This window comes from Lithobates pipiens, unplaced genomic scaffold (assembly GCF_037356315.1).
Source record: "Lithobates pipiens isolate NorthernLeopardFrog02 unplaced genomic scaffold, aLitPip1_a1.2 Scaffold_22, whole genome shotgun sequence".
Classification (NCBI taxonomy): domain Eukaryota; kingdom Metazoa; phylum Chordata; class Amphibia; order Anura; family Ranidae; genus Lithobates; species Lithobates pipiens.
The window spans coordinates 37,850,661-37,876,913 of NW_027507784.1; the positions used below are offsets into that span (position 1 = coordinate 37,850,661).

The following is a 26,253-nucleotide window of genomic DNA, read 5'->3' on the forward strand; positions in this document are numbered from 1 at the left end:
TCACTACTGACCACCAGTGTAACGGCGATTCTTCCCAATAACCACCAATGTAACGGTGTTCTTTCCACCACCAGTGCAAGGGGTACATCTCTCATTGACCACCAATATACAACTAATAGCCTCCAGTGTGACAGCCCAACAATGACAGCCAACTCCCAGGTTCAGACGAACTTGGGTGCAGACTAAACCCAAACCCACCACCACTGACCACCAATTAAATGAGCCTTCACCCCAATAACCACCAGTATAACCACCAATCTTTCCAGTGACCACTTCTGTAAGGGGAATAGCCCTCACTGGCCACTAATGATCATGTTAGTTGCCTGTAAAGGTGGGTCATTGTTTCCACTACATGGCCACTGCATGTTGATCAGGCCAAACCAAAGTTCATCACTACTGACCACCAGTGTAATGAGCATTATTCCCAATAACCACCAGAGCAACATTGTATTCTTTCCACTGACCACCGGCGTAAGGGGGATATCTCTCACTGACCACCAATCTGCTAACATTCCATGACAGGGGTTCCCAAGACCTGAACATTATTTTAGTGTAAGTGTGAGTGCAAATATATAAAAATTTAATTTTAATATACTGTATCTATAGTTTTTGGACATTTCCCATTTGGTAACAGCTACTTAAAGAGCTTCTATAAACATAGCGGAATACAAAAAAACTATTTCAAAGCTTTATTATTTCAGAGAATACTGAAAAGGAAGAGAGTAAAAAAGCCAAAAGGCATTATGAAACCCTAAAAAAACAAAAAAAACAAAAAAAAAAAAAAAAAGGCCAATGAAGTAATCCGGCCTTCCAATTGGCTCGCCTCAGTTATTGAGGTCACTTAGAACCATCTTTACAGTTGTAGCAGCTGGGTTGGGTGTCCCAGTGGAAGCCGATGCTGGTCAGGAGGCTGGGGGTGTATCGCCCACTAATGTAGCGCAGTACGGTACCCTCAAACAAAGGAAAGTCATTGAAGTTTGTTCCTGATGGTTGCCCGAATTTGAATATTCTTCCACGGCTTGTCACGAAGATCAGCTCATTCACATAAGTGCCGTATTTCCCCGACACTTGAGTGATGTTTTCACCGCGGAACAGCAAGACTTCGAAAAGAGTACCAATGGAATATCCGTAAAAAGTCCCCCAGACATCACCATACTGGAGCTGGATCCTGGAGAGAACAATATGAAGATATTAGAAAAAAGAACCAGCCGTATTGTAACGCTTCCAAGAGCTGAGATGTAATGCTGAAATCAGAGCCTACCATTTCATGCTCAGTAATGTGTGTGTGTAACCCCTCCAGGTATTTATTGCCTCTCACAGAGATCACAGAGGATCCTGCCTAAATTAGCCCTACTATGTGTATGTATGAATGTGAGTTAGGGACCTTAAGTTGTAAGCTACTTGAAGACAGGGACTGATGTGAATGTATATTATGTAAGTAAAGTGCTGCATAAATTGACAGCTCTATACAGGTACCTTAAAGTGGTTGTAAACCCTTACAACCAACTTTGACCTACAGGTAAGCCTAGATTAAGGCTTACCTGTAGGTCCAAGAAATATCTCCTAAACCTATACGGTTTAGGAGATATTTACCCGAAGACAGCGGCGTGCAGGCGCACTGGGGCAGGCTGCAGATTGAGGCGATATGCCGCGAGTGTCGGCTCCCGTGCGCATGCGCGGGAGTGACGTCATCGCGGATCCAGCGAATCACAGCGCCGGAGCAGCGAGACCCGGAAGTCGCTCCGGGATACATGGCAGCGGCGAAGAGGAAGATGGAGGACCGCTTCGAGGGCTTCGCTCTCAGGTAAGTTATTCATAATGAGCTAGTATGCTATGCATACTAGCTCATTATGCCTTTGCCTTACAGGGTGTGCTTTTTAAAAAAAAAAAATTTTGCCTTTACTTCCTCTTTAAATAAATAAAATCACAGTACTCCCCCTGACAAAGCCTTCATCTGCTTTTTTTTTCTCCAGACGGTTGGCACCATCATTGTTCAGAGATTACCCAGGGCTACTATCTACTTCCTGGAGATGCCGGCTCAGAGATGACACATTTATGTAAATCCTGGTGTCTATGCAGTTCTTAGCAGTGTTCACAAATGGCTGACCCTTGCTGCAGCTTTTTACCTTATCACTTGCTACAAAGTTACAATGTTGCAGTCTGATCACTGGGGGAGAGGAGACATAGAAAATGCTTCCTCCTGCCTGCAGCAGATTGGTGACCTCAGCTCAGCCTAGACAAAATCACCTGACAGGAATTTACATTACAGATTTGTATTATATGTGTACACCTGAAATGTGCTGAAAATGTTGGTGTGGTAGACAAGTGATAATCTGAAGGAAATTACCCAACTATATTGGCGGGAGTCTCCCTGATGCGAAAGCCTGTTATTTGCCCGTTCCGTTGTTCCGAAGAGAAAGAGAATGGTGTACCTCCACCAGCTCCGAACTCCCCAGAGAAAGAAGAGGGCTGCGACTGAACTGAAAGGTGCAAGAGAGAAGAGCGGTCAGACAGGCAGACGTCTCCTACAGGGAATGTGTATTCTATGCACATACAGTTTAGCCACCTATGAGAGATTGCCTTGAAAGCAATTTAAATAGGCACAGCTTACCAAAATGAGATGCCTGCACTCAATGTCTAGATCTGTACACCCATTATGAGGGGTTCCCGCCATCCCTGTGCTGAGTTCCCGGGTCTGTACACCAGCTGTGCCCATTATGAGGGGTTCCCACCATCTCTGTGCTGAGTTCCTGGGTCTTTACACCTGCTGTGCCCATTATAAGGGGTTCCCACCATCCCTGTTCCGAGTTCCCAGGTCTGTACACCTGCTGTGCCCATTATGAGCGGTTTCCATCATCCCTGTGCTGAGTTTCTAGGTCTGTACACCTGCTGTGCTCATTATGAGGGGTTCCCACTATCCCTGTGCTGAGTTCCGGGTCTATACACCTGCTGTGTCCATTATGAGGGGTTCCCACCATCCCTGTTCAGAGTTTCCAGGTCTGTACACCTGCTGTGCTCATTATGAGTGGTTCCCACTATCCCTGTGCTGAGTTTCTAGGTCTATACACTTGCTGTGCCCATTATGAGGGGTTCCCACCATCCCTGTTCCGAGTTCCCAGGTCTGTACACCTGCTGTGTTCATTATGCGTGGTTCGCACCATCCCTGTGCTGAGTTCATGGGTCTATACACCTGCCTGCTGTGCCCATTATAAGAGGTCCCCACTATCCCTGTGCTGAGTTCCCGGGTCTGTACACCTACTGTGCCCATTGTGAATGGTTCTTACCATCCCTTCACTGAGTTTCCAGGTCTGTACACCTGCTATGACGGAATCCGGACACCCTGTTGGGTATTTCCATCAAGAAGCTGCTTCCCAAGTCCTGGAACACGAGACTAATGGATCTGACTACAGTAATCCCAAGAACCAGACAACACCAGTCTTGGCGTACACCAATAGCCTGGTTTATTTGAGATTTCACACAAATATATACACCAGGGTGACAATACAAACTGTAACTAGAAACCTAATTAACATGAGCTAATTAACTAATCATTTACCCAGACTAGGTGACTCGGAGATATGACCTTTCAGGTCAGCCTTGTCGTCCCCTAGCTCACGAACTACAATACACATTATCATAAATATCAACACAGAACTCCTTCACAAAATAGCAGAGTTAATTAGCACAAACAACTAAGGGTGAAAGATTATAAGTCACACTAGACTTATTTACAATAAACACATTATAGCAGACAACAGACAGACAGGTGTCTGGAGTTGATGACGTCAGTATCTACTATGAGTCCCAACAGTATGAAGCAGTCACTATTTCTAATATGGCATATAGGCCCTATACAGGGTTCCCAGAGTCTGTGTGTCCTGAGGAGACATCCAAAGTAACATTACTTCAAGGGTCCCCAGGCATACACCTCACAAAGAGTATTGTTCCCTTAAAACCCAGGGCCCATAATCAGTAGGCCAGAGGCTAGCATTCAGTCCCCTCCAAAAGCTCCTGTCCTGGGTGAGTTTATCACACCTGCTATGCCCATTAACCACTTAAGGACTACCGCATGTCAATGTACGTCGGCACAATGGCACCGACAGGCACAAGCACGTACATGTACGTGCTTGCCTTCTAGTGGGTGGGGGGTACGATCGGACCCCCTCCCGCTGGCTGCGGCGGTCCGTTTCGCTTCAGGAGCGATCCGGGATGAGGGGATGGCCGTTGGTTTCTGGCCATCCCCTCTCGATCGCTCCTGGCGAATGAGAAGCTTCCCCCACTGTGTAGTGTAAACACAGGCAGGGAGGAAGTGATTTCATTCTCCTTGGGGCGGTCTATTTGACCGGACTGCGAGGAGAACACATAGTAAGTGCACCAAACACTACACTGACATGTAGGTACACATAGGCACACAAATCACCCCCCCCCCCCCCTCCCTGATTGGTCACTGATTGCAGTGATCATTTATTTACTGATCGCTGCATTTAATGTCAGTTGTGACAGTAAAAAGTGTCAGGGCAGTTAGTTTTAGGTCCAGGGTAGCCCCCTGCCCCTAGAGTTAACCCTTTCACCCTCTTTTGCCAGTGTCACTAAACAATTGTTTTTCTGATCACTGCATTAGTGTCACTGGTGCCGCTAGGTAGCTAGTTATTTTTTATGTTCACCGCCAGGTTTTTATAGCTTTAGGTACCCCCATATACTACCTAATAAAGATTTTAACCCCCTGATTGCCCCTAGAGTTAACCCTTTCACCAGCGATCACCGTATAAGTGTCACTGGTGACGCTGGTTAGCCAGTTAGTTATTTAGGTTCCCCGTCAGGTTTTTATATAGCGTCAGGGACCCCCATATACTACCTAATAAAGATTTTAACCCCCTGATTGCCCCTAGTTAACCCTTTCACCAGTGATCACCGTATAAGTGTTACGGGTGACTCTGGTTAGTTAGTTTGCTTTTTATAGCATCAGAGCACCCACCATTTATTACCCAATAAAGGTTTAACCCCCTGATCACCTGGCGGGTGATATCAATTAGGTTTTAGGGTCAGGGTCTGCGTCGCCCCAGGCAGCGCTAGGTTAGTGCCAGTACCGCTAACACCCACGCACAAAGCATACACCTCCCTCAGTGGTATAGTATCTGAACAGATCAATATCTGATCTGATCAGATCTATACTAGCGTCCCCAGCAGTTTAGGGTTCCAAAAAAACGCATTGTTAGCGGGATCAGCCCAGATACCTGCTAGCACCTGCGTTTTGCCCCTCCGCCCAGCCCACCCAAGTGCAGTATCGATCGATCACTGTCACTTACAAAACACTAAACACATAACTGCAGCGTTCGCAGAGTCAGGCCTGATCCCTGCCATCGCTAACAGTTTTTTTTGGTAGCGTTTTATATTTAAATCCTGAAGGCGGTGCTTGGTTTTCGGGGTCCCGTACGCGGTTAAGCTCCCAAAAAGTCCCCCACATGTGGTATCCCCGTACTCGGGAGAAGCAGCAGAATTTATTTTGGGGTGTAATTTGACTTATGCCCATAGCATGTGTGAGCAATATATCATTGAGTGACAACTTTGTGCAAAAAAAAAAGTTTGTAATATTCCCGCAACTTGTGGCAAAATATAAAATATTTCATGGGCTCAACATGCCTCTCAGAAAATAGCTTGGGGTGTCTACTTTCCAAAATGGGGTCATTTGGGGGGTTTTGTGCTATTTTGGCATTTTATGGCCTTCGAAACTGTGATAGGTAGTGAGGACTGAAATCAAAAATTTGCACCCTTAGAAACCCTGAAGGCAGTGATTGGTTTTCGGGGTGCCGTACGCGGCTAGACTCCCAAAAAGTCCCACATATGTAGTATCCCCGTACTCAGGAGAAGCAGCAGAATATATTTTGAGGTGCAATTCCACATATAACTATGGCATGTGTGAGCAATATATCATTTAGTGACAACTTTTTGTAAACTTTTTTTTTTTTTTGTGTCATTATTCAATCACTTGGGACAAAAAAAAAAATATATATTCAATGGGCTCAACATGCCCCTCAGTAATTTCCTTGGGGTGTCTACTTTCCAAAATGGGGTCATTTGGGGGGGGGGGTTTGTACTGCCCTGCCATTTTAGCACCTCAAGAAATGAGATAGGCAGTCATAAATTAAAAGCTGTGTAAATTCCAGAAAATGTACTCTAGTTTGTAGACGCTATAACTTTTGCGCAAACCAATAAATATACGCTTATTGACATTTTTTTTACTAAAGACATGTGGCTGACTACATTTTGGCCTCAATGTATGACTAAAATTTAGTTTATCCGATTTTTCTTATAACAAAAAGTAGAAAATATATATATTTTTTTTAATTTTCAGTCTTTTTCCTTTTATATCGTAAAAAAATAAAAATCGCAGAGGCAATCAAATACCATAAAAAGAAAGCTCTATTTGTGGGAAGAAAAGGACACAAATTTAGTTTGGGTACAACATTGCATGACCGCGCAATTACCAGTTAAAGCAGTGCAGTGTGAAATTGTAAAAAGACCTCTGGTCCTTAGGCTGACAATTGGTCCGGGGCTAAAGTGGTTAAGAGGGACTCCAGATGACTCCAAGGATTCCAAACAGGGATAATGGTTTTATGTACCTTATGAACTGATGCATAATACTGTATGTCAGCACTAGATACAGAAAATAGTGGGAATAAATCACCATCAGTCATCATCATTAAACATCCTCATTAACCACTTAAGGACCGCCGTATTGCCATTGTACGTCATCACAATGGCACAGGCAGGCACAAGCACGTAGATGTACGTGCCTGCCTTCCAGCGGGTGGGGGGTCCGATCGGACCCCCTCCCGCTGGATACGGCGGTCCGGTTCGCTCCAGGAGCGATCCGTGATGAGGGGATGGCCGTTGGTTTCTGGCCACCCCCTCTGGATCGCTCCTGGCCAATGACAAGCTTCCTCCCACTGTGTATTGTTTACACAGGAAGGAGGAAGTGATGTCATTCTCCTCGGGGCGGTCTTTTTGACCGGACTACGAGGAGAAGACTAAAAGTAAGTGCACCAAAACACGACACTGACACATAGGTACACAAACCCCCCCCCCCCCCGATCCCCCCCCGATCGCCCCCCCCCCTCTCCCCCCAGTCACAGTGTCACTGATTGCATTGATGATTTCTTTACTGATCACTGCATTCAGTGTCAGTTGTAACAGTTAAAACTGTCAGGGCAGTTAGTGTTAGATCCAGGGTAGCCCCCTATCACCCCCCAATAAAGATTTAACCCCCTGATTGCCCCTAGAGTTAACACTTTCACCCCCTTTTGCCAGTGTCACTAAGCGATCATTTTTCTGATCGCTGCATCAGTGTCGCTACTGTCGCTAGGTAGCTAGTTATTTTTTTAGGTTCACCGCCAGGTTTTTATATCGCTAGGTACCCCGATATACTACCCAATAATGGTTTTAACCCCCTGATTGCCCCTAGTTAACCCTTTCACCCCCTTTTGCCAGTGTCACTAAGCGATCATTTTTCTGATCGCTGCATTAGTGTCGCTACTGTCGCTAGGTAGCTAGTTATTTTTTTAGGTTCACCGCCAGGTTTTTATAGCGCTAGGTACCCCGATATACTACCCAATAATGGTTTTAATCCCCTGATTGCCCCTAGTTAACCCTTTCACCCCCTTTTGCCACTGTCACTAAGCGATAATTTTTCTGATCGCTGCATTAGTGTCGCTAGGTAGCTAGTTATTTTTTTAGGTTCACCGCCAGGTTTTTATAGCGCTAGGTACCCCGATATACTACCCAATAATGGTTTTAACCCCCTGATTGCCCCTAGTTAACCCTTTCACCCCCTTTTGCCAGTGTCACTAAGGGATCATTTTTCTGATCGCTGCATTAGTGTCGCTAGGTAGCTATTTTTTTTTTAGGTTCACCGCCAGGTTTTTATAGCGCTAGGTACCCCAATATACTACCCAATAATGGTTTTTACCCCCTGATTGCCCCTAGTTAACCCTTTCACCCCCTTTTGCCAGTGTCACTAAGCGATCGTTTTTCTGATCGCTGCATTAGTGTCACTAGTGCCGCTAGGTAGCTAGTTATTTTTTTAGGTTCACCGCTAGGTTTTTATAGCGCTAGGTACCCCGATATACTACCCAATAATGGTTTTAACCCCCTGATTGCCCCTAGTTAACCCTTTCACCCCCTTTTGCCAGTGTCACTAAGCGATCGTTTTTCTGATCGCTGCATTAGTGTCACTAGTGTCGTTAGGTAGCTAGTTATTTTTTTAGGTTCACCGCCAGGTTTTTATAGCGTTAGATACCCCCATATACTACCCAATAATGGTTTTAACCCCCTGATTGCCCCTAGTTAACCCTTTCACCAGCGATCACAGTATAAGTGTCACTGGTGACGCTGGTTAGCCAGTTAGTTATTTAGGTTCCCCGTCAGGTTTTTATATAGCGCCAGGGACCCCCATATACTACCTAATAAAAATTTGACCCCCCTGATTGCCCCTAGTTAACCCTTTCACCACTGATCACCGTATAAGTGTTACGGGTGACTCTGGTTAGTTTGCTTTTTATAGCATTAGGGCACCCACCATTTATTACCCAATAAAGGTTTAACCCCCTGATCACCCGGCGGGTGATATCAATTAGGTTTTAGGGTCAGGGACTGCGTTGCCCCAGGCAGCGCTAGGTTAGTGCCAGTACCGCTAACACCCACACGCAAAGCATAAACCTCCTGTAGTGGTATAGAATCTGAACAGATCAATATCTGATCTGATCAGATCTATACTAGCGTCCCCAGCAGTTCAGGGTTCCAAAAAAACGCATTGTTAGCGGGATCAGCCCAGATACCTGCTAGCACCTGCGTTTTGCCCCTCTGCCCAGCCCACCCAAGTGCAGTATCGATCGATCACTGTCACTTACAAAACACTAAACACATAACTGCATCGATCGCAGAGTCAGGCCTGAACCCTGCGATCGCTAACAGTTTTTTTGGTAGCATTTTATATTTAAATCCGGAAGGCAGTGCTTGGTTTTCGGGGTCCCGTACGTGGCTAGGCTCCCAAAAAGTTTGTAATATTCCCGCAACTTGTGGCAAAAGATAAAATATTCCATGGACTCAACATGCCTCTCAGTAAATAGCTTGGGGTGTCTACTTTCCAAAATGGGGTCATTTTGGGGGGTTTTGTGCTATTTCGGCATTTTATGGCCTTCGAAACTGTGATAGGTAGTGAAGAGTGAAATCAAAAATTTGCACCCTTAGAAATCCTGAAGGTGGTGATTGGTTTTCGGGGTGCCGTGCGTGACTAGACTCCCAAAAAGTCCCACACATGTGGTATCCCCATACTCGGGAGAAGTAGCGGAATATATTTTGGGGTGCAATGGCACATATAACCATGGCATGTGTGAGCAATATATCATTTAGTGACAACTTTTTGTAAAACAAAATTTTTTTTTCTTTTTTGTCATTATTCAATCCCTTGGGACAAAAAAAAAAATATTTAATGGTCTCAACACGGCCCTCAGCAAATAGCTTGGGGTGTCTACTTTCCAAAATGGGGTCATTTGGGGGGGTTTTGTGCCATCTTGGCATTTTATGGCCTTCAAAACTGTGATAGGTAGTGAGGAGTAAAATAAAAAATGTATGCCCTTAGAAATCTTGAAGGCGGTGCTTGGATTTCGGGGTCCCGTACGCGGCTAGGCTCCCAAAAAGTCCCACACATGTGGTATCCCTGTACTCAGGAGAAGCAGCAGAATGTATTTTGGGGTGTCATTTCACATAAGCCCATAGCATGTGTGAGCAATATATCATTTAGTGACAACTTTGTGCAAAAAAAAAAAGTTTGTAATATTCCCGCAACTTGTGGCAAAATATAAAATATTCCATGGACTCAACATGCCTCTCAGTAAATAGCTTGGGGGGTCTACTTTCCAAAATGGGGTCATTTGGGGGGGTTTTGTGCTATTTTGGCATTTTATGGCCTTCGAAACTGTGATAGGTAGTGAGGAGTGAAATCAAAAATTTGCACCCTTAGAAATCCTGAAGGTGGTGATTGGTTTTCGGGGTGCCGTGCGCGAATAGACTCCCAAAAAGTCCCACACATGTGGTATCCCCATACTCGGGAGAAGTAGCGTAATATATTTTGGGGTGCAATTCCACATATAACCATGGCATGTGTGAGCAATATATCATTTAGTGACAACTTTTTGTAAAATTTTTTTTTTTTTTGTCATTATTCAATCCCTTAGGACAAAAAAAAAAATATTCAATGGGCTCAAAATACCCATCAGCAATTTCCTTGGGGTGTCTACTTTCCAAAATGGGGTCATTTGGGGGGGGGTTTGTACTGCCCTGCCATTTTAGCACCTCAAGAAATGAGATAGGCAGTCATAAATTAAAAGCTGTGTAAATTCCAGAAAATGTACTCTAGTTTGTAGACGCTATAACTTTTGCGCAAACCAAAAAATATACGCTTATTGACATTTTTTTTACTAAAGACATGTGGCTGAATAAATTTTGCCCTCAATGTATGACTAAAATTTAGTTTATTCGATTTTTCTTATAACAAAAAGAAGAAAATATCTTTTTTTTTCAAAATTTTCGCTCTTTTTCCATTTATATCGCAAAAAAAAAAATCGCAGAGGCAATCAAATACCATCAAAAGAAAGCTCTATTTGTGGGAAGAAAAGGACGCAAATTTCGTTTGGGTGCAATATTGCATGACCGCGCAATTACCAGTTAAAGCAGCGCAGTGCGAAATTGGAAAAAGACCTCTGGTCTTTAAGGTGTTTATTGGTCCGGGGCTGTAGTGCAGTTCCATCTGATATCTTGGCAATACATACGGACCAGGTACCACTCAAGATGCATAAAGGAAATTGAGACATTGCCTTATGGGAGAACCTTTCTTCTGAAGCACTACAATCCATCTTACCTATCTGGAAGTACATTATTGGGTAAACCATTTTTAAATTAATAGTGGGTATCCCTTATATGTATAACACCGGATTTATTTATTCAGTGTAATCTTGTTTTTCTTTTAACAGATCACCATCTCTGAAGAAGACCCCCTTTGGGGTCGAAACGCGTTAGCTTTATGCTCTCACTGTTATCTACTCATACAGTGTAACATAGTTGTGTCTGTTATTTTACTTCCATGTGACATTATATGTACTTTATATACATGATTTTGTCTGTTGTCCAAGTGCTCAGGTGAAGCTCATGTTTGTTTTTACCAATTATTATTATTAAAATACCTTTTATACTACTTCTATTGGCTTCTATTACTGTCTCTTGCTGCCAAAAAACCCCGTTTGTGGGGGAACTAGTTTTATTTGGGGCTGTAGTGGTTAACCAATCATCAACAATTGTAATCCACTAGTACAATAGATGTATAGGGTGCTGTAATAACCCATACTCACCACTCACAGCCGCTGTGGAGCCCAGCAAGAAGCACACACACAGGAGGGTCAGCATCCTGATATTAAGTTATCACCTAGAAGATATGAGTTATATTATTGCAATTCACTGCAAACCAAAACCACATTTCATACAACAATTCAGACCTTTACTGGGAGTACCACCTGTTATCTTAGACCGGTCATTCTCAACCAGGGTTCCTTCAGAGGTTGCTAGGGATTCTTTAGTGTGTGACTGACCTCCCATCTAATAGAACCTCTAAAACATTGGGGCAAATGCTACTTGTCAAAGCCAACAGCATGACTACAATTATTATTTTTAGCTATGTGTAAGGGTGGCAGACTCTGCACAAACATAAGGGGTGTATTCTTCCCACTGACCAGTGACCACCAATGTAAGGAGCATTCTTCCCTTTGGTCACCGATAAAAAAATGATTCTTCCCACCGACCACCAATATAAGGAGGATTCTTCCCACTGATCACCAATATAAGGAGGATTCTTCCCACTGATCACCAATATAAGGAGGATTCTTCCCACTGATCACCAATATAAGGAGCATTCTTCCCATTGATCACCAATGTAAGAAGCATTTGCCCCAATTTTGCTTTATCAAAAGTCTTGAAATCAATATGTATAATAATTATATGGATTTTATGCTTATTTACATGAAAAGGAAAAACAAATATATAGCAAAATCTGTTGTCAAACAAAGAACGGCTTTAGAGCAAAATCAAAACTCTCATCAATGAACATGTCATTACTGGGGGAAAAAATAGTCTTAGTAAGTTTTACACCACTATACCAGACATCAAACCTGAGAGGTCAAGAAAAAAACCCGCACCCACTATGCATGCAGCCCTTATTCAAAAAGAATAATGAGGGGGGAGGGGCTGCTGATTAGGTGTGCTCCGTGAGGTCTGCAAGCACAATGCTGAGATACAATTGTCGTGCTGATGGCTGAGACATGCTTGGATATGCCCAGCTACTGATGTAGTGTATCGCTGTAACGCTGCTCAACTGCTATACTGCTATCATTACGGGCTATAGTATGCCGGACGGAGATATAAAGGACTTAAAGGAATTTGAATAGCTAACTAACCTGCAACTTGCACAGTATCGAACCGGCTTGGCGATCCGGGACCGAACGGAGGGTTTATGTTTGCACCGTGACCGGAGTGAGGGAGGTGAAGAGCTCAGGACGTATCCAGACGGTGACTTGTTGAGACTATAGAGAGCGCCCAGAGAACACCCTGACTCGGTGAAGATTCGACAGAGAGATAGCCGGAGTAGGAGGAAGGGGAGAGTGGATCCAGAGTGCCGGCTCGTCTCTATTCGAGGAGGCGGATTCGGCTGGGGACCCTCACCTCGGTAGCTCCTGGCGGCGTCAGTGGTAAGGAGAGTCAGACGGCGTGTGGAGGCGCATCAGAACCCTTCGGGACTCCCCGGACTGCTCCGGTCTGTGGTGGCGCATCGGGACCCTTCGGGAATCTCCGGACTGCTTCGAGAAAAGTTCGGGTGGAATCGGTGCTTTCCGGAAGGCTCCGAGGATCTCCGGAGATAAACGGGGTAAGGAGCCAAGATACGGAATAGAGGCGAATAGAGAAAAATAGCCCCACCGCAATAAAAGTACCGGGAGAAGTTTCCTGTGTAGGAACAGAAGGAATAGAAGGCAACAGAAAAGGTAACAGAAAATACACTCACAGTGGATACTGGGCTATATAAAGAAGCAGGATACTTGGGAGTACAATAAGGAGCATGTCAATGTCTATACTTATGTTCTTGTATATATGCTCTGCATAAGTAAATCCCTCCCTAGAGGCAAGGATGAAGAAGTGACTGAAACACCTTCTCTTTTTCCTGGCATTATTTTTTATTTTTTATTTTTTGGGACCAATATATACGCATTGTACTAAAAAGTATGGTGAGCTGTAGGAGAGGAAAGAGAAGAGGACTTATGGTCTTTTTTGGTTTTTTCTTATTTTTTTGAAAGAGGGGAGGGAAAAAGGGGAAAGAAAAGAGAAAAGATTGTGTGTTTTTTTTTTTTTTTTGTTGTTTTTGGTTCGCGATGAGATGATGGTCTATGATTTTCGCATGGTTCAATACGGTTAAGCTATATTGCACAATTTATAAAAGAACTCAGAAGTCCAAGAAATATTGCGCATGGTCAAAGGTGATCATTAATAACTATGGCGCCAAAAAAGGGAAATAAATCATCTGGTTCCGGAGGGAATAAAAAGGAGAAAAAGGATAGTAAAAGCAAAGTTAGCTCTGAGGCTCAAGTTCAAACTACTGATATTAAGGAATTTTTCCAGCAACTGCAGCCTCAGATACAGATGCAAACATCGCAGATAACACATATCTCCCAGGAAGTATTGAATTCTGTGGAATCATCCTTGATCTCAGGTGTTTCTGGAATATCAGGAGAAGAAATGCTAACACAGCCTAGAAATAGCTCCCCAATAGACATATTGGATATAGAACTAGATGGTAAAAAGGAGAAAGAGAAAGAAAGCTGGGATATGAAAACGTATATAACCTCTTTACCCACAAAGGCTGATATGGATCACTATATCCAAAGATTGGAGAATGTGTATAAAACAGAAATACAAGAGATAAAGACAATTACTTTAGATATGCAAGAAAAAATAGAAAAGGTGAATATAAAGACTGAAAGCTTGGAAAAAGATCTAATTCAAGTAAAGAGAAGAATGCAAGAACAGGAAATAGAGTTAAAGCAATTGGTAAATATTATTGATGAACAAGAAAATAGGAGCAGAAGATGTAATATAAGGATAAGAGGATTAAAAGAAAATGTGCCTTTAGAAAAACTCGCTGAAGTGGTTCAAAAAATCTTTAAGGATATAATACAGGACCTATCAAAAACTGATATGATAATTGATAGGATACATAGAGCTGCGGGCCCAAGAGGATCAGAGGAAAATAAACCCAGGGATGTAATCTGTAAACTCCATTATATTCAAACTAAGGAGAGGATTATGGCGGCAGTGCGCAAAAACAATCAAATATTATATGAAGGATCAAATTTGCTTTTCTTCCAGGACCTGTCTAAGTTAACGTTAGATAAAAGAAGAGCTTTAAAACCCCTTTTGGAACAATTAAGAAAAAAGAATGTGCAATATAGATGGAGATTTCCTTTTCAATTGCAAGCCCAGTATGAGGGCCAAACTGTCATTTATAGAGATCTAAATGATTTGCACGACTTTCAGAAGACCTTGCATCTCGCGGAAGTGACATTACCAAACTGGCCCAAGGACTTTGGGAGGAGAAGATAGGGGGACTGAGGGTGAGGGGGGGGGGGATGGATGGAGGAGGGGGGGGGGGGAGGGAGGTGGGTAAACAATAGTATAATTCAGAAGTGAGGATAAATTATAATGATGATATGCACAATATGGAACAACAAAGATATGATGTAATTTATAGGTGATATGGCACGGGGGAGGGGAGGGGGGATGGATGGATGGAGGAGGGGGGATATGGGAGGTGGTGGAAAGGGAGTGTTAACATATTTTTGTGTTAAAAGAATTATAGGTTAAACAACACCACAAAGTAGAAATGAGGATAAATTATAGAAATGATATGCACAACATAGAATAATAAAGATATAGGTGACATAACACTATATGCACTTAATTGCACTTAATTGCACGTAATGGGGGGGATGGGGACTGAACGGTACGATATAAGGTGATAGGACAACAAATAGGATAAATTATGAGGGAATGAATAGGGGAACAGGTATAATAACTAGTAACTTATTAATATCACTTTTTTTTTTTTTTTTTTTCTTCCGGATTTTATTTTAATATAAACACTAATAAAGTGTGTGGTGATTCCCTCTCTTCCCCCCCCCCCCCCCTGTTTTGTCCCTTCCCTTTTTTTTTTTTTTTTTCTCTTCCTCTCCTCTTTTTCTCTTCCCATCCCAGGTCTCTATTTTTCTATGGATTTAGATAATTTTCCAATAATGATAAGAGGATTAAAAATTAAAGTTAGGGACATATTAAAAAATTATATGAATAGAGGGATAACAAGGAGATAGAGCGTGAAAAAGTGAAGAAGAATGTGAAGAGCTTGCATAGGCCAAATGGGAGTATATCAGGATCAGCAGTTTAAATACCCCCTAGATAGGGACCTCACCATTGGTGAGTTAGACTAATATAGTCAAATCTTAGGGGAACAGAGGTGTCATAGGGGTGGGTGTAGAAGGGTGGTAGATAACTGAGTGTGTATGTGTTTATGGGTATAGGGAGGGTGGGATAACTTTAAGTGAGATTATTGTATATTTTTTTTTTTTTTTTTTTTTTTATGGGTAGTGTGAAGTTTTGTTCTTTTAATGTAAGAGGTATTAATTCCCCCGCTAAAAGAAATCAAATTTTAAATTTCCTACATAAGCAGAAAATAGATATTGTGTTATTTCAGGAGACACATTTTCGCTCAGATCATATACCTAAAATTAATAATATAAATTATAATACATGGTTACATGATACTTTTCCATATTCCAAATCAAAAGGGGTATCAATTGCGTTCCATAGGAATTTGCCGGTCCAAATATTACAAAAATATGAAGGCAAAGATGGGAGATCTTTAATAATAAAGTTTATGCTATATGGAAAAAAATTTACTATAGTTAATTTATATCTCCCTAATTATGGACAAATAGAGAGCGGTACAAAAGCCCTATCGGACGCAATGAAGAAGGCTGAAGGAGTGGTAATAGTGGGTGGTGATATAAACTTTTTAATGGATGTAAAGAAAGACACTACAAATATACAACTACAAAAAAAAAATAATAACAACAACAGAATAAAGGAATTTAAGGACATATTAAAAAAATATCAACTAATAGATATATGGAGGGCCCAACACCAAAAGGAAAAAAACTATACATACTATTCAAATATACACAACTCATATCATAGATTGGATTATTTTTTTATAAATAAAGAGGGCTTAATGATGAAACCAGTAACAGAAATAGGGGGATTCCTTTGGTCGGACCATGCCCCAATATATGTGGAAATTTCAGTGATTGAAACAAAAAAAAGGAATGGGATATGGAGATTGAATGATAATTTAATTAAAGATAGAAAGTGCGTGGCAGAAATACTACAAGTTATAGAAGAATTTCTGATAATTCACGAAAGGGACGAAACCTCACCTGCAATTCAATGGGAAACATTGAAATGTGTTATGAGGGGAATATTCATCAAGCACGGGGCAAGAAAAAAAAAAGAAAAAACACAAAAAATATCTCAATTAGAAAATGATATTAAAGAACTAGAAGAAATACATAAAGTAAGTAGGAAAATGGGAGATGGAGCTAGATTAAAGGAAAAACAACTGGAATTACAATCTGTGCTTGATGAAGATTCCCTTCGGGTGAGGGATAAGAATAGAGCGCAGTGGTATAAATTTGGAAATAAACCTGGGAAAATATTAGCCAGAGCCTTAAAAAAGCAACAACCCCCAAGCTACATAGAGAAAATTGTAAAACCAAATGGGGAAATTACATACGACCCAGAGGAAATATCTGAAACCTTTCATACATACTATTCTAAATTATATAATATTAAGGATGGTAAGGAACACAAAGAAGGAGAAAACAAAGGGGAGAACATACAAAATTATGTAAAGGAAATGGCTATATTCAACTGCTTAAAAGGAAAGATGGAGGGGTTGGAGGAAGAAATTACAACAGAAGAAATTCAACAGACTATTGAAGAACTTGCTCTGGGGAAAAGTCCAGGGCCAGATGGATATACTGCTAGATTTTATAAGTCATTTAAGGAACAAATAATACCCATACTTAAGGTAACATTTAATTCTATATCTTTAGATCAACCATTTGCGATACAAGGTACAGAGGCTCATATAGTACTAATATTAAAACCCGAAAAAGATCAATCACTATGTAAAAATTATAGACCTATATCATTGACCAATTTAGATATAAGAATATTCTCAAAAATTTTATCCAAAAGAATAACGGATATTGTTTCAAATAATATAAGCCTGGAACAAACGGGGTTTTTGAAAGGGAGGGAGACAAGAGACAATATCATTAAAACATGCACGTTGATTGAATACGCTCAAAGAACTGCCATCCCTACCTGCCTATTGGCTATAGATGCCGAAAAGGCATTTGATAGGGTGGGATGGCAGTTCTTGGAGGAAGTATTGAAACAAACAGCGATGGGACCCAAGATGTTAGGAAGGATCATGGCCCTATATAAGAACTCAAGGGCTAAAGTGAGAGCAAATGTTATCAAAGTATATAAATATATCAAATGGAACCCGACAAGGGTGTCCTTTATCACCACTTTTATATATTATGATGATGGAACATCCCATGGAGGCTATAAGAATAAACAAAGATATTACGGGGATAAAGGTCAAAGGCAAAGAATATAAGATGGCTGCTTATGCAGATGATCTTCTATTATATATAACCAACCCTATAATTACTATACCAAATTTAATAAAAGAACTTGAGAGATTTGGTGAAATTAGTAATTTCAAAGTAAATTATGACAAATCTGAATTAATGAATATTACATTAGAAGAGAAAGTTCAAACTATTGTACAAAAGAATTTTCCATTTAAATGGAAGCAAGATGTGATAAAATACTTGGGAGTATATATTCCAAGAGATTTAAAACTTTTGCAAGATGTGAATTACAACCTGGCAGTTCAGAAGGTAAAGAAACTTCTAGGCAAATATGATAAAATAACCCAATCATGGTTTGGGAGAATAAATATTGTAAAGATGGAGATTTTGCCAATTATGCTGTATATCTTTCAAACGGTACCCATTATACCATCAAAAAAAATTATGAAAGATCTGAAAGAAATGGTAGAAGGCTTTGTATGGGCACATAAGACCCCTAGAGTAGGTAGGGAGGTATTAATTAGAACGAAAAATAATGGTGGATTAGCATTGCCTGACTTTTTTAAATATTCACAAGCTGCCTCTTTAATGAGAATAATCGACTGGCAGCATAATGAAAAAGACAAGCAATGGATAAAATTGGAGGAAGATATATTAGGGGCTAAAATAAAACACCAGCCATGGATAAAACCTAAGTCAAGACCAGAGAGGAAGGAAATGCCTATTTTTGTAAAAACAACTTTAAAAATCTGGGATGATATGATAAAGAAAAAACAACTATCATCATCAATAGGCCCTATGACCCCTTTATTTGGTAATCCCGAATTTAGGCCAGCTATAAAAGATAATACATTTTTGAAATGGAATATAGAAGAACATGACCGGATAATACAAATCCTAAATGATGGAAATATTCCAACGTTTCAGGAATTGGGGCAAGAGTATAAAAACAAATGGTTTCAGTACTTACAGCTGAGGGCATTTATTGACCCAATAAAGATAATGATTAATAGACCACCAACCATATTTGAACAAATAGCAATGAATAAGGATAAAGCAAATAAGAAATTAGCCAAGATATATAACCTATTACTTCCTGGTGGGGATATTAAAAAAATAGCAGGAATAAAAAAATGGGAGGAAGAAATAGGGCAGGAGTTGACAGAGAAAGAGTGGGGAGAGGTATTTGAAGGAATATATAAAACACCCTTAGCTATTAAATATCAAGAAAAAAATTATAAAATTCTATTAAGATGGTATAGAAGCTCAGTGATTATGAATAAAATAAATAAACGGAATTCTGAATTATGTTGGAGATGTAAGAAGGAGAAGGGTACTCTAGAACATATTTGGTACAGTTGCTGGAAGATAAAAATGTTTTGGGGTAAGATAATAAAAATATATCAGGAACTGACAGATATAAGAATAAATCTTGATATAAAGACAATACTATTCTCCCATACATCTGAAAAACTAAAACGAAAAGAGATGGAATTTTTTTATCAAATAACTACAATAGCTAAAACTGTAATAGCACAGAAATGGAAAAAGGAAGTAGCCCCAACAATAGTAGAGTGGAACTATGAGATGAGCGAGGTGTGTTTCATGGAGAAACAGATTAGACAAGAGGGATATGTAGAAAAACCGATGTCGGACTATTGGAAGAAATGGGAGGAATTGAGTACCTCAGGAAAATTGTGGGAATTTATGTAAGGGAGGGGGATCGAATGGATTAGTACTGACAATTTTTTTTTTTTTTTTTTTTTTTTTTTTTTTGTTGTGTATGGGGAATGTTTTATAATGATGTGAAAATTGAATGGAAAATTTTTTCAATGTATGTTTTATAATATAAATAAAGAGAAATTTGAAACAAAAAGAAGATACTAACCAACAAAAGCTATGGGAGTGAAAAGAAACAGTATAAGAAAGAGCTCCTCACCCAGAGATGGACAGTTCACCAAAGGCAGGTCAGACTGCCCGAGACTCCCTGCCCCTTTCAAGACCCCGAATCTTCCCAAGAATATTGTGCACCGCCACCTCATCTGGGAGGACTTTCTTCTGCAGGGTAATCTGGCACCATGCATTCCAGTAACGGACAACTATGCTAACTAGAAAAAGTGTATCCAAATCAAAGTCTCAGGGAGTCGGAAATGCCCCTTACACTAAGGTGACCAGATTTTCATAATGAAATCCGGGGACATACTTTTTTTTTTACTAGTAATGGCAGCAATCAGCGACTTGTAGTGGGACTGCAATAGTGCTAAAGATATATACTGTCATGGTACTAATGACACTGGCTGGGAAGGGGATAACATCTAGGGCAATCAATGGGTTAAATGTGTGCCTAACAAGTGTTTTCTCACTGTGGGGGAGGTGCTTTTTCTAAGGGAAGACATAGATCCCTGTACTTGCTTTGCAGGAACACAGGATCAATGTCTTCCACACTGACAGAATGGCGCACTGCCTTGTTTACATAGGCAGACCACTAGGCGAGTCCGCAGGATCCGCTGATTGGCACTGATACCCAGAAATGCAGGATCACGTATATAAGTGATCCTGCGCAGTGAAACCGCCTTGTAGCAGTAAATTGTCTATCAGGCGATCAGAAACTGGTTAAGATAATCAGCAGTATGATAACTCACAGGCAGCAGGCACTCTATCATGGCTCTGGCTGGCTCTGTCAGCATTATGATAATTCACAGGCAGGGGGCGCTCTATCATGGCACTGGCTGGCTCTGTCACAGAGTGTCACATAACATGGCTACTGGGTGCTGATTTTGTTAACTTCTGCCCAATAAGTGCCCCCCGCTGCCTGTGAGTTCTGATATCATCCATTATGCCAGAGAGACAGACAGTGCACTGCAGTCTATTCACAGACACCCCCAAAGCTCACCTGTGTTGAAGCCTTGAAGGCACTGGCAGCCCCACAATTGGATCCCCTCCCCCTCTATTCCTGCTGCTGGATATCATCAGCTGAGCTCAGCTGCCTCTCTCCGCCGGCCTCACAGCCTCTCAGGTCTCACTCTCCGGGCCCCAGCTACTAGTGGGTGGGGAGCGGAGGAAAATTATTCTGCCGGGCAAGGCAAGGAGATGAGCAGGCAGGTGGCTGGCCTGGATTTGAGCTAAGGCAGAAGAACATGTGAGCGGAGCTGAATGGGCATGTGCCGGAAACTGAAGAAATAGTCCATCCGCTCCGACCAGCACATCATCATCAGAAAAGGACACAGATAATGGAAAAAATACACCCCCCCCCCCCCCCCCCCTAAACTAGTAATTCAGATTTTATTTTTTTTATTCTGCACTGACTGTCTTTGTAAATTGCCCCAGCTCCTGTTGAAGTCAAATCCAGGGACAGACTTGGTCCGGGGACAGTTTCTTTAATCCAGGGACTGTCCCCTGGAACCGGGGACATCTGGTCACCCTACCATACACCCACTCCACATGACTATGCGATAGAGAAAGGAGAAGCCTAGAGCCCTCCCCACCCTTTTATATACCTCTATGTTAAAGGGACACTGGAGCAAAAAGTTGTCCATAGACTCCAATTACCAGCACACTCCGCTCTAGGACAATCCCAACCATCCACAGGGGGTTGCTTCAGGTTCCCTCTCACATAGAGCCTTCTATGGAAAGCGAGCCAGGCTTGATCCCTAAACTTCAAAGGGATTCTTTCCAAATTGATTAGATGCAATGCTTCTCTCATTACGGAGCCTGGGCAATCCCTAAAGGCCAGTTACACACTGAAAGCAGAGCCCAAAATCCTCTTCTCCAGAAGCTTCTTTGGGAGGGACTCGCCAGTTGCGCATTCCCGTGCGCATGCACATGGGGACGGCTCTCTGGCGCACATCTGTGCGCAATAGGAATGCACTGAGGCGCACGCGTATGCGTGGCCCTATTGAGTGGTGCGTGCGCACAAGCAACAATGACCTATAAAGGAAGTGTTAGCATTCAAACAAGCTGCTGGTTCGTCTTCAGCTTCCTGTGATTCCTACATTCGTTCCTGTGACCTCTCTTACCTGTTGTGACCAGGGATTGCCTTTTGACCTTGCTGATCTTCTCTTGACCCGACCTCTGGCTTTGATCCTGGACTTCTGCTCTCTGAACGTGTTTGACCCTCAGCCTGCACCTGGACTTGTCATGTATCTCCTGTGATAGACCTCTGGCTTGCTCTTGGATTATCCTTCTGCCTCAGCATTCCTGGTACCTGTTGTCTCCTGATCTGAACTGTGCTTGACCCCCCACCTGCCTTCTAGATTCTGCTTTTGCCTAAGGGCCGGTTCACACAGCAGGCGAGGCGAGGCGTCTCCGACTTGCCTCGCCGCGACCTGCGGCGACCTCAGCGGCGACTTGCAGATGACTTCTGTATAGAAGTCAATGCAAGTCGCCCCGAGGTCGCCCAAAAGTAGTACAGGAACCTTTTTTCTGAGTCGGAGCGACTCGAGTCGCTCCTCTCAGAACGGTTCCATTGTACAGAACGGGGGCGACTTGCGGGAGCGAGGCGAGGCGAGTCGTGTCGCCTCGCATCGCCCGCTGTGTGAACCGGCCCTTATGGACTTACTGCTGTTGTTCCTGGACCCTCATGGGTCACTACCTACCTGCTCCACTCAAGCTACCTATTAACCTGCTAGCAAGTGACTGTCCCGCTGGTAGCTTGTGCCTCTTGGTGCCAACCACCCTCTGTACCACCTTCAGGGGTGGTCTGCGCCGAGTCGTAACAGCGACCGCTCTCGGCATCTTGGCCTCGGTGAGTACTCTTTTTATGATACAGGGTCTCTGCTAGCATATTACCAAGATTGTACTTTTAAAAAATCAGAGAGATGAAAACTCTTGGGTTGACCATTCCTAGGCCACCTTCCCGCATGAATAGATAAGTTACATTGCGTTTGATCCGGTTCAGTCTATTTCCCCATAACAGTTGAATAAAAAAACAGCTGTAGACCCTTGCATAGGCTGATTCAGGCAAGATACAGTCGAAGCTGACATAAAAAGATTGGCATTAAGTTTTTTGATCCATGTCAACCCTCTCCCTCAAGGAGACTTTCCATTTCTTTCAGCTTGCTACTTTGGCATTGGCATTCACCAACCAGATTTGATGCCCAACACTTTAATTTCTTGCTGGGGCTCTGGGAAGGTATCCGGAAGTTGGAAGCTTTCACCCTCCTTGCTTTAAGCCTCGGTGTACTGCTCTATCACAGAGACCATCTCCTGTGTCTCTTCTTCGTCCCAGAAATAATAACAGACACATCTTTGGCATAGGCCACAACCTTCAATGGCGGTACACCAGTAATGCCCAAAGGCACCCGCACAATGATCCACCCTCTAGCCTTCTTATGAAGGGGTCAATTGCGAATGCATATAGCAGGGGGCTCAGAGGACACCTGTGGTGCACACCAGAGCCAACCCCAAAAGGCCATCCAACAAGTGGGGAGGTCTCAGCCCCTTTATACAATGTTTTCAGCCAATCTTCAAAACTCCCATGCAGGCCATATCTACTCATGATTGACTCGATCAAAAGCCTTTGCCTGATCCGAAGCCAGTAAGTACTTTCTCCATCTGGCAGCCCTGCATCACTCCAAAGCCTGCCGGACAGCTAAAACTGCTGAAAAGGTACTTCTACCTTGGACTGAGCATTGCTGATGATTGGACAACAAATTGCCTGCTACTGACAAGTGTCAAAAAAGAATCTTCACAAAGATCTTACTATCATCATGGAGAAGACTGATTGGGCGCCAGTTCTCAATCATTGAGGGGACTTTACCTTTTGACAGAAGAATCACAGCAGATTGCCTCATGGAGGGAGCATACCCTCTTTTAGACAGCTGTTATAAACCTCCACTAAAAATTGAGCCAGAATGGACTTAAAACACTTGTAAAATTCAGCTGTCAACTCATCTAGCCCAGGCAATTTTTTGGTAGCCAGCTTCTCCATAGCATGAACTACCTCATCCGCTGAAATTGGTTATGTCAAATCCATCAGTGACCATTTACCAATCCTGTAATAGAATCCAGGATTGGTCAGCCTATCCCTTCCCTTTCCCCTTCCTATCCCTTCCCAGAAAAGCCGAGACAGACAGGTACTGAACTACATTGCCCAGCACCCTCTGATGGTCTGGTGACACCTGTCAGGGGTTTTCCCTCCTTGTCTGCACACGGTTTCTCCACAGCAGAACGTTCGCCAGGCAACATCCATCACAGCCAGTGGGTTAGACATGTTGGAAGGCAGCTTGGTGTACTGGGATTTCTGCCCTTGCACTGGCTTAGCTGGTCTGTATCTCATCTGCTCATCCTCAGGAACTTCTGATGGATCATCAGAAAAGGCAAAACTGTCTGCCCTCAGGGGTGACTCCATCTGCTGGATGAACTTAAGGGTGCCGTGCTCACTCTCAACCCCCTGGCTGGTTTCCGCTGGTGATTCCCAGCCAGGCATGTACTGGCCATCGGGACTACCGGGAGTTTCCCGGTTGGCCGATGGCTCAGTGGTCCACTCTGATGTAAGGGGGCTGGTGATGGGCCACTCTGATGTAAGGGGGTGCTGATGGGACACTCTGATGTAAGGGGGCTGGTTATGGGACACTCTGATGTAAGGGGTGCTGATGGGACACTCTTATGTAAGGGGGCTGGTTATGGGACACTCTGATGTAAGGGGGCTGGTTATGGGACACTCTGATGTAAGGGGTGCTGATGGGACACTCTTATGTAAGGGGGCTGGTTATGGGACACTCTGATGTAAGGGGGCTGGTTATGGGACACTCTGATGTAAGGGGTGCTGATGGGACACTCAAAATGTAAGTGCGTCGGTCTGGATGAAGTCCAGGGCCAAATTTCTGTCCCAGTCCAGCCCTGTTCCCAGCCCTGATATGTGGAGAGAGGTGCAGAGGCAGATTGTCTGTTACCTGAGGCTGCTTATCCACAGAACTCGCTGATGTCTGGCTGGCAAATCTCCTCTCATGATCAAACTTTTTGGTAAAAGCACCACTTCTGGATGCTAACTTTCCAGTAATAAAGATTGTTTCTTTATCTTTTCCTCCATTTTGTTGTTACTTTGGCTTCATGGCTAAACAATTCTTACTCCAGGCCTGGCGGTATTTGGCCCTCAATGATTTGTGTTCAGCTTTGAATCCTTTAAGCTTCCCCTCGGCTCTTCCAATCACCTGAAAACTATCAATAATCTTCTGTCTGAAGACATCCACATTCTCACCAGGGCCTGGACCACCACAGTCAGGACCTCCATCTTCTTCTCAGCTCCTTCAGTGTGTCCTCCTCATTCTCCCACCGACCACCAATATAAGGAGCATTCTTCTCATTGACTACCAATGGAAGCTTAATTTTTCCCGCTGACCCTTAATGACTTGGTTGAATTAAGGGTTACCCAAAGTCTGAAAACTATTTTAGGGGTTCCAGTGGGGGGAACAATGCCATATATGAAAGTATTTATATAGCTCAGTGATTCTCAACCAACCAGGGTTCAGTGGAACTCTAGGGTTCCTCCAGAGGTTGCTAGATGTTCCTTCAGCATTGGGCAATTTCAGCCTCTCAGATAAGTTCCTACTGACACCATTGATCTTTGGTATTTCTTCCCAATGACCACAAGTGTAAGGACCATTCCTCTCAATGACCATCACACGATTGTATCATGAGTTGTAGATTTATAATTTTTGGCAGGGGTTCCTCGAGACTGGAGAATTATTTCAAGAGTTCCTCTGTGTTCAAAAGGTTGAGAAAGGCTGATATAGCTTGACCCTGAGTTATAATCATGGATAATGTGGGATGAAAGGATGGTCAGCACTGACCGACTCACATAAACTTTGTTCATGATGCACTCAGTGATGTGTGCGTCCACTGAGACTTCTACTATGAACAGCAATGAAAAGAGTCCTTCCTTATGGGTGGAACTCAGGGAGAGCCAACAGTCATGGCAACAGCAGTTGATATAGCTCATAAGGATATATATATACCATATACAGGGTTCCTTCTCTTACTTGTCTTGCCTTGGGTGCTGACAACCCACGCTACGAAAATAATGGCCCTTGGGACATCTGCAGATAGTGTTGTGTTTTCCTTCCCTATGTGCTTACAAGGCCAGTGTTGGAAAATAACCCCTTTCACACCACACCGCAACTTGCGTTGGTGGTAAAACGCCGCTATTTTTAGCGGCATTTTACCGCCGGATTTGCGGCGCATTTCGGCCGCTAGCGGGGCGCTTTTACCCCCCGCTAGCGGCTGCGAAAGGGTTAAAACCGCCGGCAATACGCCGCAATAGCGGCGTTTTGCTGGCGGCATTACAGCGCTGCCCCATTGATTTCAATGGGCAGCAGCGGTGGAGGAGCGGTAAACACACCGCTCCTTCACCGCTCCAAAGAAATTGCTGGCAGGACTTTTTTCTGACGTCCTGCCAGCGCACCGCTGTAGTGTGAAAGCCCTCGGGGCTTTCACACTACACACA

General features: G+C 43.0%; 1 protein-coding gene across 1 annotated transcript in view; it reads right to left on the reverse strand.

Moving 5' to 3' along the window:
- Positions 1-793: 793 nt before the first annotated feature.
- LOC143925384 (zymogen granule membrane protein 16-like) overlaps positions 794-26,253 on the reverse strand; it is a 31,224-nt gene continuing 5,764 nt past the window's right edge. Inside the window, exons 2-4 of the mRNA XM_077449952.1 lie at positions 11,403-11,476; positions 2,348-2,480; positions 794-1,168 (exon numbers count right to left, since the gene is read on the reverse strand). Of these exons, the coding sequence (XP_077306078.1) occupies positions 838-1,168; positions 2,348-2,480; positions 11,403-11,457 (519 nt within the window). The 5' untranslated portion in view covers positions 11,458-11,476 and the 3' untranslated portion in view covers positions 794-837. The remainder of the gene's footprint in view (positions 1,169-2,347; positions 2,481-11,402; positions 11,477-26,253) is intronic.